At 44.3% G+C, this 17,582-nt stretch overlaps 1 protein-coding gene across 2 annotated transcripts in view; it reads right to left on the bottom strand.

The window, feature by feature from the left end:
- Nucleotides 1-4,446: 4,446 nt before the first annotated feature.
- The window catches only part of CACHD1 (cache domain containing 1), a 111,032-nt gene continuing 97,896 nt past the window's right edge, over nucleotides 4,447-17,582 (bottom strand). For both annotated transcript variants that reach the window (XM_042808571.1, XM_033008810.2), the window contains exons 17-27: nucleotides 17,411-17,533; nucleotides 15,199-15,298; nucleotides 14,982-15,098; nucleotides 13,445-13,605; nucleotides 12,661-12,747; nucleotides 12,328-12,444; nucleotides 11,230-11,381; nucleotides 10,661-10,822; nucleotides 9,704-9,781; nucleotides 8,637-8,738; nucleotides 4,447-6,134 (exon numbers count right to left, since the gene is read on the bottom strand). In XM_042808571.1, the coding sequence (XP_042664505.1) occupies nucleotides 5,896-6,134; nucleotides 8,637-8,738; nucleotides 9,704-9,781; nucleotides 10,661-10,822; nucleotides 11,230-11,381; nucleotides 12,328-12,444; nucleotides 12,661-12,747; nucleotides 13,445-13,605; nucleotides 14,982-15,098; nucleotides 15,199-15,298; nucleotides 17,411-17,533 (1,438 nt within the window). In that variant the 3' untranslated portion in view covers nucleotides 4,447-5,895. The remainder of the gene's footprint in view (nucleotides 6,135-8,636; nucleotides 8,739-9,703; nucleotides 9,782-10,660; nucleotides 10,823-11,229; nucleotides 11,382-12,327; nucleotides 12,445-12,660; nucleotides 12,748-13,444; nucleotides 13,606-14,981; nucleotides 15,099-15,198; nucleotides 15,299-17,410; nucleotides 17,534-17,582) is intronic.

Raw genomic sequence — 17,582 nt, 5'->3', positions numbered from 1 at the left:
GAAAATAAGTACACTCAAACTATTTGACCAAGTTCCCAGTTTCCTGCAGTTCCCAGTGCCAACCCGTCTCAGAGCATCTGTCTGATTTCATTACCTCTAGGTATAGTGGAAGAGTTTTAAAATTAGAAAAGTCCATCTATGTTGCCCAAACTGGATATATTTGGCAATCTAAGCCAAGGCTGGCCCACTGTTCACCTGGTGCGATAGTGCTTGGGTTTAAAGGGGAGAGACTGCCCGTTTTAGAAGAACAGCGGGGCGGCACGACCGCTTTCTGAGCATTTTTCTTACGCAGACATACTGCTTGTAAAAAGTGCTGACCGAGCAGTCCCAGAGGCCGGGCTGGTTCCCTTTCTCCAGGAGCAGTGGCTGTGCTCGTGCCCTGGCGTTGCGTTGCCAGGGGGAGGGTGGGGTGGAAAGGCTCCTTGCACTATGCTTCTTGGCCAACGGTTTCCCTTCCTTCTATCGCTGATTTTATTCCATTAGTGGCAATAACAGCGGAGAGCACTTGCTCAGGCACTGCTCCAAGAAGCTGGTGGTTTTGCCAGTGTCAGCTATAAAAATATCCCATAAAGTAGAACAAAACCCAATTGTTACTGCTGGCTCCCAGCTTCCGAGAGCAGCACCAGCGACTGCTCCCACTAGTGAAACCAGCCCAGGGATAACAACAGTAAATGTTTTCCACAGTATTTCGATGAGGCTGCTATGATTCATCTGTGAGCTGAAGGCGAAACTTCCAGATCTAACATGTGTTCTGCTTCTGCCATCAAATTTGTGCTTCTGTTCCACTCAGGCCATCGCTGCTGGCTGGTACCAACTGCCACTTGCTGCTGGGCAGAGGATGGTGTTGCCTTACAGCAAAAGCCTTGGTCAAACCAAGTAGATCCGATTAGTTGAATGAAACTTTCTTACTTCGGACATTTATTTTCCCTTAATATATTATTAGCTCGAGTGTTTACAGAAAATCTCACTGGAAGCTTGCAGAAGAGAGACGTCATTAAGCCTCTGCCTGGAATGCAGCCGGCAACCAGTGAGTGCATGCTGGAGCGCAGGCTGCCCCGCAAAGTCTGTAACTCACTTCAGAAACTCCTGTTCACACACGGTCTTGGCCGTGCTCTGACTTTCCACCAATCCTGGCTCCTCTGGGATCCCGGGCAGAGGATCTGCCTACCCCGACCTCAGAAAGCACAATCCAGGGCAGGTGACAGAAATGGTGCAGAGACAGAGAAGCATCAGGCTCTTCTAGGGAGATAAAAGCGGCAGCGTTTTTGCGCAGGCGCTGGCAGATGTACCAGTTATGTTTGGCACTTTGCTAACAAGGCCGGGGTTGGAGGACTTCACTCTTGGACTTGAGCGTCTAAATTCCACTCTAGCCTTGGCTTCAGAAACACAAGCCCTTCTGGGCCAAGGTCCTTCTGTGACTCAGTTCAGAGCACGTAAAGTAGAGAAAATAATTACCTCTCATCACGCAGAAGTGCTGCAAACAAGTAATATGAAATACTTTATGGCACTTATATTCATTTTTCATAGTTAAGGTTCATGCCAAAGGGGGGGGTTGTACAGTAAAACAACCCAACAGTTACCAAATTAACTGCTGTAGGAATTAATATTCCAAACATCGCTGAAAGCCTAGCGCAGGCTCCTTTGAAATTCCCAGCCATAGCTGTGATTCTCTCTTAAAAACAAATGAAATGGGTGGCCAAGAACACTGCAAATGAATCTTTGCCCTTGCATACGGCCTTTTGGATTACCTGCACTCTCTTAACTTGATCCAGGACTTCTGCATCCTATTTTTTACCCCCTTTTCCATATTTGCTGCCAGCTCACCACCATAATTCATGCTCTGACAAATACACTTTCTAGTCTCCGCACCATTTCTGGGTCACTTTACAGAATAAAGCCTCTGAAAGTTAGAGATCTCGTTTTGACCAGTTATAGTCACAGCTACTGCCACCCATGTGAACATCCCGTGAATCGTCTGTCTTCTCCCTCATTGCCAAGGGCAAGGGTAAAGATAGGATTTCACGGCTTAAGTGGCCTTATAAAATGTTCATGGGCAAACTGTAACGTACTCTTCTTTCCAAATCACATTTTTTATCAAGGCAAGAGTGTAAACAAATAAAAAAATCGGCTCAGTTAATTTTCAAGCAATAGATTCTCTGAACATGTAAACAGCTTCTATCTCTGGGCAGGGCAGCTGGGTGACTTGGTTGGAGGAGCTGCTCGTTACATGTAGGAAAAAATCAATATACTTCACAGTGCTCCAATACTGACAGCACCCAGGCAATTTAACCTTAGTGAACACAAACCAAAGGCAACAGTCATTTTCATTCCAAAAGAACTTTTTTTTTTTTTTCTGGAAGAATGAAAGAAAACCCACAGGAAATTAATACAACTACGTTTCAAAAATAAAACAAGTGGAAAATTAATGGCCATAAAGCCTTCTCAGTTATAGGTAAGGAGGACACAGGGTGAGAGTCCAAGTCAGGCAGCTAACTGCTCATTTTATGATCTTGCTCCTCAGTCAACACAGTAAAATAATACAGGGGAGGGCAGGCCGTGGCAGCAACATGGGCAATAAAAATGGAAGAGCTAGCATGCAGCTTCTTCGAAACCTCCATTACATCCCTTATCAGCTTTTGGTTTAAATAAACAATAGTATCTTTACCAGCTTTACATTTATTCCTGCCGGGACAAGGTTAGCTGTCAGCATTTGAAGTTGGGATTTGGCACACCCCTGGGTCTGTGTTCTTCCTGTAATTATTCCTTCATAGCAAGAGCTTTGGCTCTTCTCATTACTCCAAGCGTAAGCAAGGTTGTCCAGACCCCAGGAATCCAGAACAGTCTGTATGTCCTAGAACAGAAGTGATGAAGCAGCAGCGAGGTGCAGCTCTACAAAAGCTTTTAAAGGTAAAAGCAAGTGGGTTTGATTGCTGCGACGTCTGATAGCTGTTCAGAGAGGTGTTCTGCGACATGTGGCTGCATTTCTGGCAGGGCTGCAACACAACGCTGCAAGCAGTTTCTGCCCATGGTGTGAAGAACAACAAAAAAAAAGTCTCTCCCCTGAAACAGTACAGTAGTTAAGAGAGTAATTAGTACTATTGCATTGTAAATTGCATTTTACAATGTATGTGCTTATTCATATTATTTTCTGATACATCTTGATACATCTCCCACTATAAAAACATAGTACAGAACATGCCAGTGTGGGTTAATAAATGCATACATACAAGCTGTGTTAATTGCAGCTTAATTAGAGCTGGACTTACTGACTTGCTTCTCACTACAGATGTGCTCCATAGCCTTACCTGGTTTAAACCAACATCAGCAGCAGAGCAGGCTGGCAAGTGCAGATCAAGCCAAAGGCGTGCTCTTCTTGATTTCTGTTTATCTTATCTTATATGCAAGGAAACTATTCTAATGTTGCTTGAAAAACTACAACTGGGGAGCAAATATTCAAGTTCAAGAACTTTTGCTGCATAGCAAGACTCCTTCATACGTATGTAGATGGGGAAAATACAAATCAAATTCTGCTTTACAAGTCAGTAACTTCCAGAGACGCTTTTGCCATGTGGCAACAGCTTTTGGCTGATTTCCAGCCTCTATGTTACATTCACAGATTTGAACACAGTCCTGGCTAGAACTTCAAATCTGATTTACCCCTGAATTTTAGTATTCACCTTCATGAATTCTACAGGACTAGGAAATCAACAAAGCATCTTGTTTGATGTTTCACACAAACTGTTATAAAAACTTACACATTGTTATTAAAACTTACATATAGCTGAACAGTTTCCACACTGAAAACTATTTTCCCTTCGTGCTTAACAATTCTGTTGCTCGGCTGTGCATGTTTTTCTTTGGTCTAGCAGTAATATTAAAACAATACATTTTCTTCTAAAAACAAACCTGACAAAACAGCCCGTTTGTCCATTATCTAACAACCAGCATTATTTTGGATTTTAAATTAGGAATTTTAGCAAGCTGGGTCTACAGATGGACACACAAACTGATACAGAGCATCAGACTCAGCCTCTCAGAGCATAAAGCAGTGCTTAATAGATTTCTACAGCTGTCTGGTCAGCAAAATCCCACAGCCCAATCCTACACAAACACAGCAGAATGGCAAATCCAGTGTAACTGAGTTTTCAGTAGCACGTAAGGAAAAAAAACCCCACAAATTACTGGCTTTGCTGAGTCTATGCAGTGGCTGAGCACTTCCAGAAAAAATGTTCTTTTCCCAAATAATGACCGACAGCTTAAAAACAAAGCTTTAAAACGTATGTCAATACTCTAATTTATACGTAAACTTTAGATCTTCCCAGATTGTTGATAAAAACTACAAGAACTTGATCCAATGTTTCATTCCTGTTGTAGCACTCATTCAGCTAGAAAATTAAAAGGAAACTGAGACAGAATAATTTCAATCTAGCCAGTTATCCACAGAACTATACTTTATATACAGTTTATTTCACTAGAGATTTTAATTTTATACATAGTATAAAGGGGTATCCTGATATCACACATATAGTTATTTTACCGTACTGTTTAAGAACCAATTTTTTACGTAATACAGTATTAAGTACCATATTAATTAAAACAAGTGATTTTTTAAAAAAAACTACATATAAATGGATGTTTATCATACGCACAGTGCAAGAATGTTCTTATATCATTGTAATCACAAAATGTGAATCTAAAATACAACACTGTGATTTAAAACTAATTTATAATGATGATGCCCTGTGTTGTAGACTGTTTGATTAATCTTTGTTCAAATTACCAAGCAATGTTAAATTCCAGACAAACAGCAGCAGCAGCTTATACTTATGATTTCAAAAAGGTATCTTCCACAGTAATCCAAGTTTTACAAAACACTGGTTTATCCCTACTTCTGATCTCGACAGTGTCCTAAGGAAAGAGAAGAATGGCACAGATTTAATTTGGAATTATCTGGTAACTAATGCTAAATAAATTCTTTGTTATTTCCACACAGAAAACCTTTAAGGATGATCGAAAAGGTAAAGACGGAGAGGTTTATGGGCAGAATTCTCAAAATTTTAGTAATGGAGTACAGGATTTCTCCTCTGCAAATAGGAAGAAAATACCGTAGTATAAATCAGGTTGTAATATTTACAGAAAACAATTGTGGAAAAGAAAGCATTCATAATGTAAACACGTCAGAAACGACTTCTTCATTTTCCCTTTTGCAGAGCGGGGCAGTGGATGAATATCAGCTAATAAGAAACAGATGTCTTCCTTGGAAGAACCACTTCACCATCACAGAATATATGTGGTAGTTGTTGAGAATTGCTAACATGTTTTCTCCCCTCCCTCCCCCCAAAGTTTCACGTTCAATAAATAGTAGAAAAATAATCCTTTACTTAAAAATCTTGAGATGCATTGTCCCAGGTTCCATACAGCAACTGTCGCAGCAGTGAACTTTCGACACGCGAAACAAACTGCAGAGAAACCAGCAGCCTTTCCCCGCCCCCCGCCTCTCTCTGGCACTTTTTTAGTCTTCAGCTGCACAGATTTCTGCTCTTCCAGTTAAGGAAACCAAACCATCTCTGGCTCTTTTAAGCTCGCTCTCCCCTCTTGGCTCAGCGTAACAGGGCTTCCAAAGCTTCAGCTGCTGTATAAACTTGCGTCCCTGTTTCTGGAGGTCTAACATGCCTCCTGCTCCATTTTATTAAATGTTATGGCAGGTCCATTCATCAAGCACATTTCCCTTCCATTTCAGAGCCAACCTTACATTTATAAAAATGTAAAGCTTTTACGCCTAACAGTTTGCTCAGGAAGTTCGTTAAATTGTTCCTGGTGAAAAGCAGAGAAACAAAGCTGCCCGTTGCTGCATGGATCATTGTTCACAAATTATGTTTCTTTTGTCGTTGTTCATTAGCATTCTGCATCCACAGTGTGTACCGTGACGGCAGCCTGTAAATGGTGGCTGTGGTGAAGGGTCGGGTGGTGCAACCGGTAGTGGTGAAACTTGTGACTCAGGAGGGCAGCTGTCTGAGGTGGTGTGTCCAGGTCTAGGTCTTCGTCGTGGTTTCCAACATCGACGCCAGCCGACAGCGGGTCGTTATTGCATGGAGGGTTTTCACTGTCTTCCTGAGGACTCATAGTGCTGTAGCCTAAAAAAAAAAAAAAAAAAAAAAATCCATCAGCAGGACTAAAAGATCAATATCCCACAGTGCTGACTGCTGTGCCCTTCATGGAATCAGACAGAGTCAGTGCTTTCTAGAGAATAAACAATTTTCTTTAATGAATAGAAAAAGAAAAAAAGCAACAAACAAAACCATCCTCTCCTGTAAGTTCATAATGGATCCCCTTTCCCTGTCACCATCTCTGTTTCTGAGCTTCGGGGTCCTGCGGTCTGTACCGCACGAACAGTAAAAACCAATCATCTGGTCAACAGTTTGTTACAGCAGAATTCCTAGCACTGATTTTAAAAACAAACCATAGCAGAATCTTTTTAGGGGCAGTATCTTTTAAGATATTACTTGGATTTTTACAAACAGTCAGGAAATAGGTGGGATCCACTCCTGTTACATCTATCCTTGTTGAACTACATCTTTCCTAGGAAAGGTTGCCAGCTCTTTTATCCAGATGCAGCAAAAGGTCTTCACATCATCTTGTTGTATAATCAGAGTATTGTATTTTTAAAAGGAAGAGAGCACTTTTCACCTCTGAGGGTCTATTTGCAAAAACCAAGTGCAGGTTTTTAATGCTGCTGAGCTTTCAATGAAGTTAAAGAAAACTACTGAATCCGCCCGGGAAGGGTTTCACACAGCGGGTCCATCGAGCCAAACTGTACCGCCACTTCCAGCTAAGCACGTGCACGTCGCGCAGGTACCTCGAGGCTCTCCTTGGCTGCAATATCTGCTACTGGAGTCCGGGAAGTCAAAAAACCCTGGTGGGTGGTCGACAGGAGGAATGAGACATTGCATTCGCTGGGATGGCCTAAGGAAACGATGTCACTAAAAAGCCAGCGACCAGCTCGCCCTTGCGAGGCAGGAGCGTGCGCTCCCGGGGAGGAGGCTGTCTCCTCACAGGTCCCTCAGAGATTTTCTGCCCCTTTTGGAGCAGGTGCTAGTAGTTACTATGAGATTTGGATTTATCACGGAAACCAGCTGTTCCCACTCAAGACTAGTTTGCAGTACAAATAAAAACCACCTCAGTGTTTCTAAATGCAAACCCACAAAATTTAAAAGCTAAAAGGTCTTGTTTAATTAGACAAATAATCCTCGTCAGAAAACTCTGGCTAAGAGCTGAAAACCCACTAGCGCTTCTGAGCATCTCGGTCAGGTTTTCAGCTTGAGACACCTAAAAGTAGTGTGTTAAAAATATCAGGCTGACTACCCAAAGCTGGTTCTCATTTCCCATGGTCTGAGTCACCATTTCTAGCTGGCAGAACTGGGCAGGAAGACGGGGCAGCCCTTTGAAGAAGATGGAATTACAGAAACCAAAAATAGAAGTGCCCATTTCAGAAATAGGTAGACAGTTACCCTACTAACCCCGACATGCTGAGCAGAAGGATGGGGAGGATTTGCTAGGACTACAAGAAATGGAGCAAAAGGAGCCTTAGTCTAGCAGACCTGCCTCAGCACAGGTAATCTGGCCCCAAATCCAGGACAATTTCTCCTAAAGCAAGATTGGCTCTCAGACATCTGTTCACCCACCTTCCAAGGCTTTGGCCTTCAGATCTCCTGTCCCTCAGCAATTCCATTAGCGCAACCACCGTCTTAATAACCGAACAGCTCTGCTGTAACAAACCCAGCCACCACGACACGAGGCTAGAGCCAGCATCTGTGGCAGACTGCCTTGTCTAACCCTCTCTTAATTAAGCCTCCTCATGAGGCAACAGCATTACACCATTCTAACAGCTTTCCAGATTTAAGAAGACTTAGTCTCAGGGCATGAGAGACACATCAAAATTCCCTGAACCTACACAGGGTTGAAGTGTGTGTGTGGCAAACACACAGGGCTGATTACCCTTCACTGCTCTGTATGTGCACAGTCAATGTTGATCACTCTTTGCTTAATGATGTAAGATGTCCTCAGCGGTGACGGTGTGGACCGAGCGTGCAACGGAAGAAGGAGGCATCGGGCACACGGGGGTCTCACTCCACACTTTACCCCAGCAAATGGAGGTGTCCAGCACGTGTTGCTCAAATTTTATGAAAGGTGTGCAGTCATGTCAAAGAGAAGAGCAGTAGGGATGCTGACTTGATTGCAAGGGATTTGTTTTCTCTCGTTAAGTAGGAGAGGTCCATTATCTCAAATAAACATCCCGATTGCTAGGGCTGATGATAGGAAAAGAGTGTGGTAAATGCAGTACTGGTTCTGTTGGTCTGAATTCCTGTCACCCAGAGCGGCTGGCAGAACCCGAACTCAGAGAGGGGGAGCACAGCTTTTAGCTGCTGCTCTACTACTGCTCTGACTAATCCAGCTCCCTGGCTGCACAGCATCAGCTGCTGAAGGCTGTCAGAACTGTTTAACTGGGAAGCAATAAGGAGAGCAAAGGAGTTTGGCTTGGTTTTGGCAGCCTTATCTGCAACGTGCCAAGACACTTGAAGGAAACCGAGTAACCACAATCAGTAACCCGGGGCCGGGGCAGTGAGTCAAGTTCTTACCGTGGTCACTCTCCGTTCCCGATCGCCCCCAGTACCGGCGTCTGCGTTCGGGGCTGTGGGCGTGCCGCTCTATCACCGCTGCTATAAACCGAGTGTTGCTAACTGACAGAGAGAAAGAGACAGAACTGGTTTTAAAGAAAGTGCTTTTACTGAAATATATCAGTGGGACAAATCAGGCACAGGGGAACAGGCTTTCTGCAAACTCATTCTTATCAAATACTACTTCTTTGAAGAAGACTGTCAAGCAACAGAGGAGTAGGAGTAAAGAGATGGTGTTTAAATGTGGAATAGATGAAGATCCAGTTGAGCTCATTCACCTCATCTCCTTGGATTAATAGAAGTTAGAGAATTACTGTGCCAATGTTAAAGAACTTGTGGCAACACCCTAAGCCAACTCAAAATGAAACTAGAAAGGACTTGGAGAAGCAGCAGATGCAAGCCATGAAACTCAGATACGCTTCTTTTTCAATCTTGTGTGTTGACATAGTTTCAAATCTTGGGTATTGTTTTAGTTCTGTTTTAGAGAAGGCCCAGAGACAGGGATCTGGTCTCACTCTGGTGCTCTCCCAGAGCGTAGGCCCCCCGCCTCAGCTCACAGTACACGAGGAGCGTACGCAAGTGCCACTTTTACTGAACGGTAAAGACATACAAACATCCCAAATCACTGCAAGTAAGGTTTACTGCCACATTTGTTGAACGTACGTGCCAGACTTGGCCTCTGCTTTCCAAGGTTGAACAAAGGTAGGAGTTTTCCATACCCTGTAATGTCACAATTGCAATTTTTAAGCTGATCAGAGCTGTTTCTGGAAGTGTCATGATGGGGGGGGGGGGGGACAAGGGCCAAACCTCCTCCACACATAATTGAGATTAGTCTTTAAAAGTGAAAAATGTAATTTTTCAGTGTGGTGCACTGGTGTTACAGTTTAAGTTAAAACATTGTTCTGTCATTTTCTATTGATAATCAGCACAGGGCTTCCTCACATATTTTTAATTCTAGTGTATTAAAACAAATGGCTCATTTAATCTAACTTTTTTTTTTTTTTACAGCAAAGTGATTTGGTACTTACTGATTCCTCTGTCTTCATGGCTGTCATCGTCTCTCTCGTCCCTATCATTTTCCAGGTTCGACATACGCACTGACATTTCTACACACCATTACAAACAGAAAAATGCAACTGTTAAGAGAAAAATTTTGGATCATCTTACTAACGGCTGTCACCCTGGTAATACAGCGGAAGCACTGTGCGTTGCTGCGTGAAGAGATGCAGCCTGAACTTGGCGTGCTCTCTTCCCAGGACAGATGGGGCTTGGGATACTAGAAAAACGATACACCCACCTTCCCCCTGAAAGGATCAGGGCTTTGAAGTTTTGAAGAAAGTGAACTGACTCAAAATAGAGCTGGGGTATAATCCAATACAGAGCTGATTAGCCCTGAACACACTTCTTACCTCTGTATCTCCCTACCAGTGTCCTTTCTCTCAAACACAGTTTTGTCTCTCGGACTTCAGTGGCTTTATTTGTGTAAAGGTATCAGTGGCTTTATCCATGTACAGACATCCCATGAACATCGCATGGACCAAAAGCAGGGAACACAAGTAAAAAAAGACACGTCCCTAACAGCTCAAGCAGAATAGGTGTGAAAACTGTAATACTCTCAAAAGCACCACTCGTGCAGAAATAAACGAGGCGATCGGTGCGCTATGAGGCGCTCCAGAAAGCTGTGAAGCTGGGCTGATCGTTTTAGCTCTAGAAAAAGTGTCAAGAACTGCCTGTTACGTTTGTTTGGGCACTCTCCTCAGGTGGCAGCAGGTCTGGCTGCACCCAGGAGAGGGCAGCAACACACAAGCACCCTGGACAAGACCTGACTTTTGTGAGTGGTGGCAGAAGGGAAATAAAACGGGTGAAGCATTGAAATAAAAACCAAGAAAAGAGGATTTGGATTTTTGTTTTGTTTTGTGGAGTTTTTGTTTTGTTTTGTTTTTTTTTATTTTAATTCCCACCCTGCTACTTCTCTCTCAGCTCACCCTGGGCAGCCAAAGGTGACATGTGCTGGTGACTCCTCCGATGTATCTGGTGGCGATAGGCGTATACTGCTAGGACAAGCACCATAATGCAGCCCATAATGCCTCCAGCCACTGGGCCGACTGGTGCGCTTTTGATCATGTTCAGAGTGATTACCTCGTCTCCTAAATCAAAAGGAACAAAACAGAGGGAAAAAAAAACCAAAAATAAATGCTCTGCAGAAAGGTTTAAATCAACATCTCTGAAGATCAGAGAAGCTCTTGAAGGCTCTCTAGGTGCTTAACTGCACACACGCAGGACAGCACACTTTGAAGAGGAGAAGAAATTCAGAGAGAGGACATCTTAAAGACAGGAATGTATGGCTACACTCAGCTACACATCCCTATTTTCAGAAACGTAATGCCCACAGCATGCCTGATGCTGCTCCTTTGCTGCTCGATGCACCAGTTATGCTCATTTACCATTAGTGTAAGAGAGAAATGTGTTGCGCGAGGCAGGCTCTGACACCGGCCACGCACGTGACTGAATGCAAACACTTAAACGCAGCGTCTGTTCAGAAAGGCAGAGTTACCTATTGCTCCCAAGTCATCCACGTACGGGCTCTTGGCTCCCACAATGCCACCGAAGCATTCCTTCTGAGGGGCACAATAGGACTTGTCCAGATGGGTCTTCCCGTCGCTGTCTACCATGCACCACTCGCAGTCCAACACACCAAAGCAACCCCTGAGGATTGAAAACGAAAAACCACCACGTTTACTTTCAAGTTCAACGCTTCCCGTTTGGCATAGCTCAGTCTGTTTTAGAATCCTGAAGCAGAGGGAGGCCCAAATCATCTGTAAACCCTCACACACGTCATGTTTGGTCACAAAAACCTTCTCATTAAAATGCTCAAGTACCACACAGGAAGTTATACAGGGAAGCTGCAGTCTTCCAAGTCTGTTGACATTGGGTTTTGCCTCCATCACTCAGCCTGAGCAAAGGGAGAACTTCCTACTCGTAACTCCTCCAATAAGACACTTCTCAGCGTGGTGAAGCCTGACTACGGTCCCACCTTTTTCTGCAGTCCTTGGGAAGATGGAAGAAAAGATTTGGGAAGTCTGGTCAGAGCACAGGATGTCCTACCAAGCCCAGTTCTCTGGAGATCACTCAAAACTAGCAAAAATTAAGCCCTCGAGCTTCTCTACGTAATGCCAGGAGTAGAAGAGAGAAGCAGGAAAACTAGAAGCTGACAGGCAGCTACTGTCTCCGGCGTGCTCCAAAGTCACCGCCGCGAAAGTCCTGTCTGCTTTCTGTGAACGCTTCAGTCCACACGCTTCTCCAGAAGGCAGACAAACACAGCAGCACTATCCGTTTGGCTAAAAGGAAGAATTTGTCGTCCTTTCAACAGCAAATCTTCCCCTTACACAACCCTCGGGTCTCAGAGTCACCCAGTGTGACAGGAGAGCCATTTGTTTGCTATTAATGGTGTTTATGTGACTCAAACAGGAATACTGAGGTCTGTTTCTGCACTGCAGCATAATGTCACCATTGCTGTGCTATAATATCTCGTTCTGGCATGATCCTTTTTTTTTCTTCTCTTTTTTTCCTTAAGGAGTGTAAGGAAGAACTATTTTGACTTAATTATTTCAAGAACACAGCGCATTTGGAGGGATGGAGAACGCCACGTTACCCGCTCTCTGTCCTCTGATTGCACTGAGTGTTAATACACTGTGGGAGAGCATCCTGAAGGCTCGGATCGATCGCTGTGAAAGTCATCGGCTCCTGATGAACTTCACAACTTGGATTCCTACGTTGGGGCAAAAAGTTAACCTCGCATTATAAAGCAGTCAAAGCACAATCAACAAGAAACATCATTTTTACCTATTACGTATCACCTGTTTGATTATACTAAAACCCCTGTCTGTTCTATCCTGTATCACCTGTGAGTTAGCACCAACAAACAAGTCGTTTTGTTAATTAACTTCTGTCACCTGCTGTGCCGTTAGAGGAGGTTCGCTCTCACCTGCTTTCGGCGTTAGTGAGGTTGCCGGTGCATTCGTTTACCTCGAGAGGGCACTCACAAGGGCACTCACACTCGTTCTGTTCCATTCTTCAGGGGCAGAAAACACAAAGGAAAACGCATCAGATGTTGCACCGTGATTTTAACCCCACGGTGCAGCTGCGTAACAGCAGCTCACCCTGGAGAAGGCCGTTCAGGAACCTCTCTCCTTCCCCCAGCGACACAGCGGTTGTGCTGTTCTGCACCGGGACTGGGGACAGTGTGGTAACGGAGCCTCTCGGATCGATCACCCACCCCCGGGAATTTAAAAAGCAAACAGCCCCTGGACACGTCTCAGATCTAGACGTGAGGATCCTTCTTGCCGGCGCAACGAGCACGTAACGATGCTGGTGCAGGCAAGATCTCCTGCAAGCACCTGGATCCCCTCAATGAAAAGCTATGTCAACCCACATAAAATGATGGGTATTAACAGGCCAGGACAAAGGGCCTGACCCACAGATAACTGCCCCCGAGAAACTGAATCTGTCACGGTCTTTCAACATTATCTACCCAAACATGTCAAGAACAAACTACCCTGTGTTTTAATACGCTGAAAATATGGTAAAGAATTAGAGGTGTGCTAAATCACCACGCCTCTTACAAATAGCACGGGTAATGCAACTATTTTGTTTTCATTCCAGTTTTGCACCGCATGTTTTCATTTGGCTTATAAAATAAACGAGGTTTTTAAAAAAAATCAAGAAAGAGGGAAGAAGTAAATGCGTGGCCCAGCCCTGCTCCTGCTCACCTGTGGCAGTTGAGGCAGAGCCTGTCCACCATGCTGCAGGCACAGAAAGCAAGGGAGTCGCAGGTCTCGTTGACGATTCCCACGAAGGCGTTGGTGCCCGGGATTCTCGTCAGCCTGTACTTGGAGCAGTGACTGCCGTGCACAAGGTTTGTCAGATCACCCTAGGAAAAAAAATAAATAGTGTAGCAAGAAACCCTTTGTTTTAGGGAGCTGAAGGCTTTCCTTCTTCCAAGGAAGCCTACAGAGCTGAAGGAACGTAAAAGCACAGGAGTGCCGCCTTGACAAACATGAGGCTTATAGAATCGTTCATCAACCTGTTGCGTTTGGCTTCCAGGCTACCGCGGGGTGGAAAGATTTTGCTGAAGACAGAAAAAAAAAAACAAAAAAAACCAAAAAAACACTTGGCTTGTAAACATTACGAGATGTGACAGCAGCGTCGAGGCCGATACCCCGCCGACAGCGGGTTACGTTTCACCCCTTGGCGTCGCTCACCGACCCGGCCCCGCTGCGCCGGCCATCGGTGAGCCCCGCAGAGAGGCTCCGCTCTGCCGGGGAGGCACCATCGCGACTTGCTGAAAACTTCCTGGCACATGCGCTATAAAAAAAATACACCACAGCACTGTACAGCTGTGTTCTATTTGGTAGGCAGCCTCATTCCTGATTCCTATTTGCATGCCACAGCCTTAAGTTTTTGCTCCGTCCTATACAATTTCCTTCACGCTAATACACTTTCTGATTTGTATTTCAAGTGTGGAAAAAATGTTTAAGCCTACCTGACATTAATCAACGTATTCTGACATAACTTTCAAATCTTTCTGACACTCACTTCCCACATTCTCCTCCCAATAATTGAGAAGTATTATCTAAAGAGCAGCTTCTCACACAAAGCTTAACCTCTTCTGAATAATTCTGCAGTGATCTTGCAAGGGCGGATCTGTGGCGCTGCCATCGGCATTCACGGCGCAGTGAGAGACAACGGAATCTGGCTTAGACCTCTTGGGGTGGCCGAGCACAAGAGGAAGCTCACACAGGAGCTGTGGGGACCGCAGAGCATTCAGGTCTCCAAAGACAGCGGCCTGACAAACCACACTCTGTGAAAGCTCACGGACATTGCGTCAGAAAATGCATTCCCTTGGACACCTAACTAAAAGCTATCGGAGATCTTCTCTACCCGGGTCACAGGAGGATGCGACACTGGCCAGAGTTGGAAGCCAGAGGTCAGGTCAGAGGATCCAAAGACAGAGAACTGCCCGTATTTTCATGATGCTGGATGAGACTTTGCAACCATCAACCACAGCTGGCCGGCGATCACATCCGTAATCCCTTGTATGTCAACCGACTCCTCCTGCGAGCGCAGTCCGCGCGGTCCAGATCGCTGATTTTGTGTTTGGAGAGGGCGAGCGGAGGCCAATCCACATGGAAGGCTGGCTTCCAGCCTCGTCTGCTGATCCTGGCAAGGATCTGCATTTCCACCAAAAGAAACCCAACCCAACCAAAGTACATTCAAAAGCAAAATAAAATAGAAAAACACACTTACCACTAAGCTGGTATTAAATTTATAAAACCGCTGAACTGTTCTGTCACTGAAGCTGTTGCAGAGGTTTTTCTTGACGAAGTTTGGGTGGTTCAGGATGTCGTTTGCTACCAGAGGCTCCTACATGAAAAAAGTAAGATTTAATGCCTTTGAAATCAGACACAGCCAGGGGCTTCTCAACGGGAAAGGCAGGAATAAACCAAGAAAAAAGCAGCCAGACCTTGTGCGTAATGTGCTGTTGCTCCACCGGCGCGTGTCCTTTGGGATCGATGAGGGTTGGGTGTGCCACAAGGTACCCCCTGTCCTCCATGATAAAGCACCTGCCCACAACAAACAGAGCAGAGAGCCGCCCATCAGATCTCCTCGGGCTTTCGAGAAATACCGTGAAATAAAACATGATCTTAAGTTTACAGCTGGAGGAAGAATTTTTAAAGGCTTCCATTTATTGAAAGAACAGGGCTGTTAAACACCGCAAAAGCTCTTTACAGAATGTATCGGGTATTTCCCTGAAGCTTTTAAATCTGTTACTGTTACAGCGAGCCTGGACTATCAAGGACTTGAAAATGGAATTAATTAGAAACCGAAAGGAATACCGAGCAGTGCGTTGTCTTGTCTGATCGGGGAAGATCCAGAAATAAATGAACAAGCATAATGAACTTGGTAACAGTTTATTAATCTACTGTGTTACTAATCAAACAGAGATTTCACACTCTCCTTTCGCAACCTCCTGATTTCGAATTCAACTTTAACAGGGAGATAAATCACTCCCTGTTTCGTTCCTGGCCTTCCCAACCTTTTCTCTCCCTTTTTCAGCTCTTCCCATTAGTTTCCCGTGTGATCTCAGGGCAGCGATATCGGATCTGCGCCCCTACCTAGAAACCAGTGCGCTGCGAGGATTTCATCGGCAGCGTTTTCGGCACCTCCCGTTTCCATAGCGGCAGACAGCCGCGCCGGGGACGGCACAGCCGAGATCAAGAGACTCAGTGGCTGCAGAAGGGAGATGGGAGGAGGTTAACGCGGCTGCTCGATGCTCAGCGGGGCTTTGGCTGGGCCTCCTGCCACCGCCGGCGGCTTTAAAGTCCGCGATTCCCATGGCAGCCTGCTACGTAGAGCTCTGCCTACATCGGCTCACGGAGGGAGAGGGCAGATGTAATTTAAAGCCATCAGCACGGAATAGGTGGGGCTGTACACTTTAGGTACACAAAGGAGTCACAAAAACTTTTAGCCGCATTTCTTTTTTTTTTTTTTACTGCCCCAAACCGTTTGGGTTTTGCATTCGAAATTCACGTGGGGATGCTGCATTTTCTCTTTCTTCTGAGAGATGCTACAGGAAACAGGAGAACGAGTGGGCTTGTGATTACCCCAGAACGACTGCAGAGAAAAGACTTAGTAGAGAGGCATTAAAAAACCCCAAATGCCTGCCAGATACTTGGAATAGTTGCCTCTTAGTACCTGCCTGCATTTACGCAGAGGCTGTAAGCATTAGATTGGCTTCTACGTTAGAATGGTCTGACAAAGCATTTAACAATATGCTTGAAATTCCTCGCTTAGGGAATGTAGAAACAGAATAAAGCATCTGATCCCACTGATTAGTAAGTTTTTAACTCAGGGGGGAGGAATGCCAACCAGAAATCTTGATTTTTCTTTTTTTTTAATACACCATAAAATGTATATAAAAAAAAAAAAAAAAAAAAACAAAACCAAACCAAAACCAAAACAAACCAGAGAAGAACTGGGAGGATGATAGAAAGCCACTTCCCTTCCCAAATTTAAGGTTTAAAAACAAACAATCAAACAGTGCCCAAACCACATTAGCATTTATTCCAAATCCAAACCAGAGTCTAATACTGCCCCTGGCTCCATGATTTTTCAAAAAAGGATAAAGGAGAGAGGATCAATTAAGACACACATAGGTCTAAATAAAATCAGACACTCTAGATGAAATCAGATTTCTTCTGACTAGTGCTGTGCTATGTCTTTCTGAAAAAAATGTAACAAAAGTGTATTTTAATAATCTTAGTTAAAATAACTAGAGATAATGCACCATTATTACATGCTCACAGTAACTGAATAGGTAAAATGAAAACAGGAGAGAACGGGAAGTGTCTTCATTTAATAAAGAATGGGGTTTTGCCCAGGATTTCAGTGAAGTCTAAATATAACCAAAAAAAAAAATAAGCAGTTATCTTCTGGTTTTGTATTCCTGCAGACTGTTTACTTAGCTGATGACAGTTTAATCTTGAGTAACAAAAAAGTCCACATAATCTTTCTGAGAAGAACAAGCATAAATTTTGGTGAAAATCAGAGAACACACTGAAAGTAACAGAATCCTAGAATAAGTTAAGTTAGAAAGTACCTCTGGTTTATCTGGTTAAAGACAAAAAAAAAAAAAAAAAGCTTTAAATATTTACTGCCTGGAAGGAACAGCTTACCTTATTTTGTTTCCTCCGTCTTGGTTACACACTGGCAGCAGGTCCATGAGAACTTTGTAGAAGTATCGCAGGGTGAAGTCAATGCCCATCACCGCCACCGAATGTCCTGAAGACATCTGTGCGCTGCAGATATGGGAGGAAAACAGGCAAAAGGCTTTCATGGCTGTATTAA

This window comes from Tyto alba, unplaced genomic scaffold (assembly GCF_018691265.1).
Source record: "Tyto alba isolate M040663 unplaced genomic scaffold, T.alba_DEE_v4.0 Super-Scaffold_1000006, whole genome shotgun sequence".
Taxonomy (NCBI): Eukaryota; Metazoa; Chordata; class Aves; order Strigiformes; family Tytonidae; genus Tyto; species Tyto alba.
This window is presented reverse-complemented; position numbering and strand designations above follow the sequence as displayed.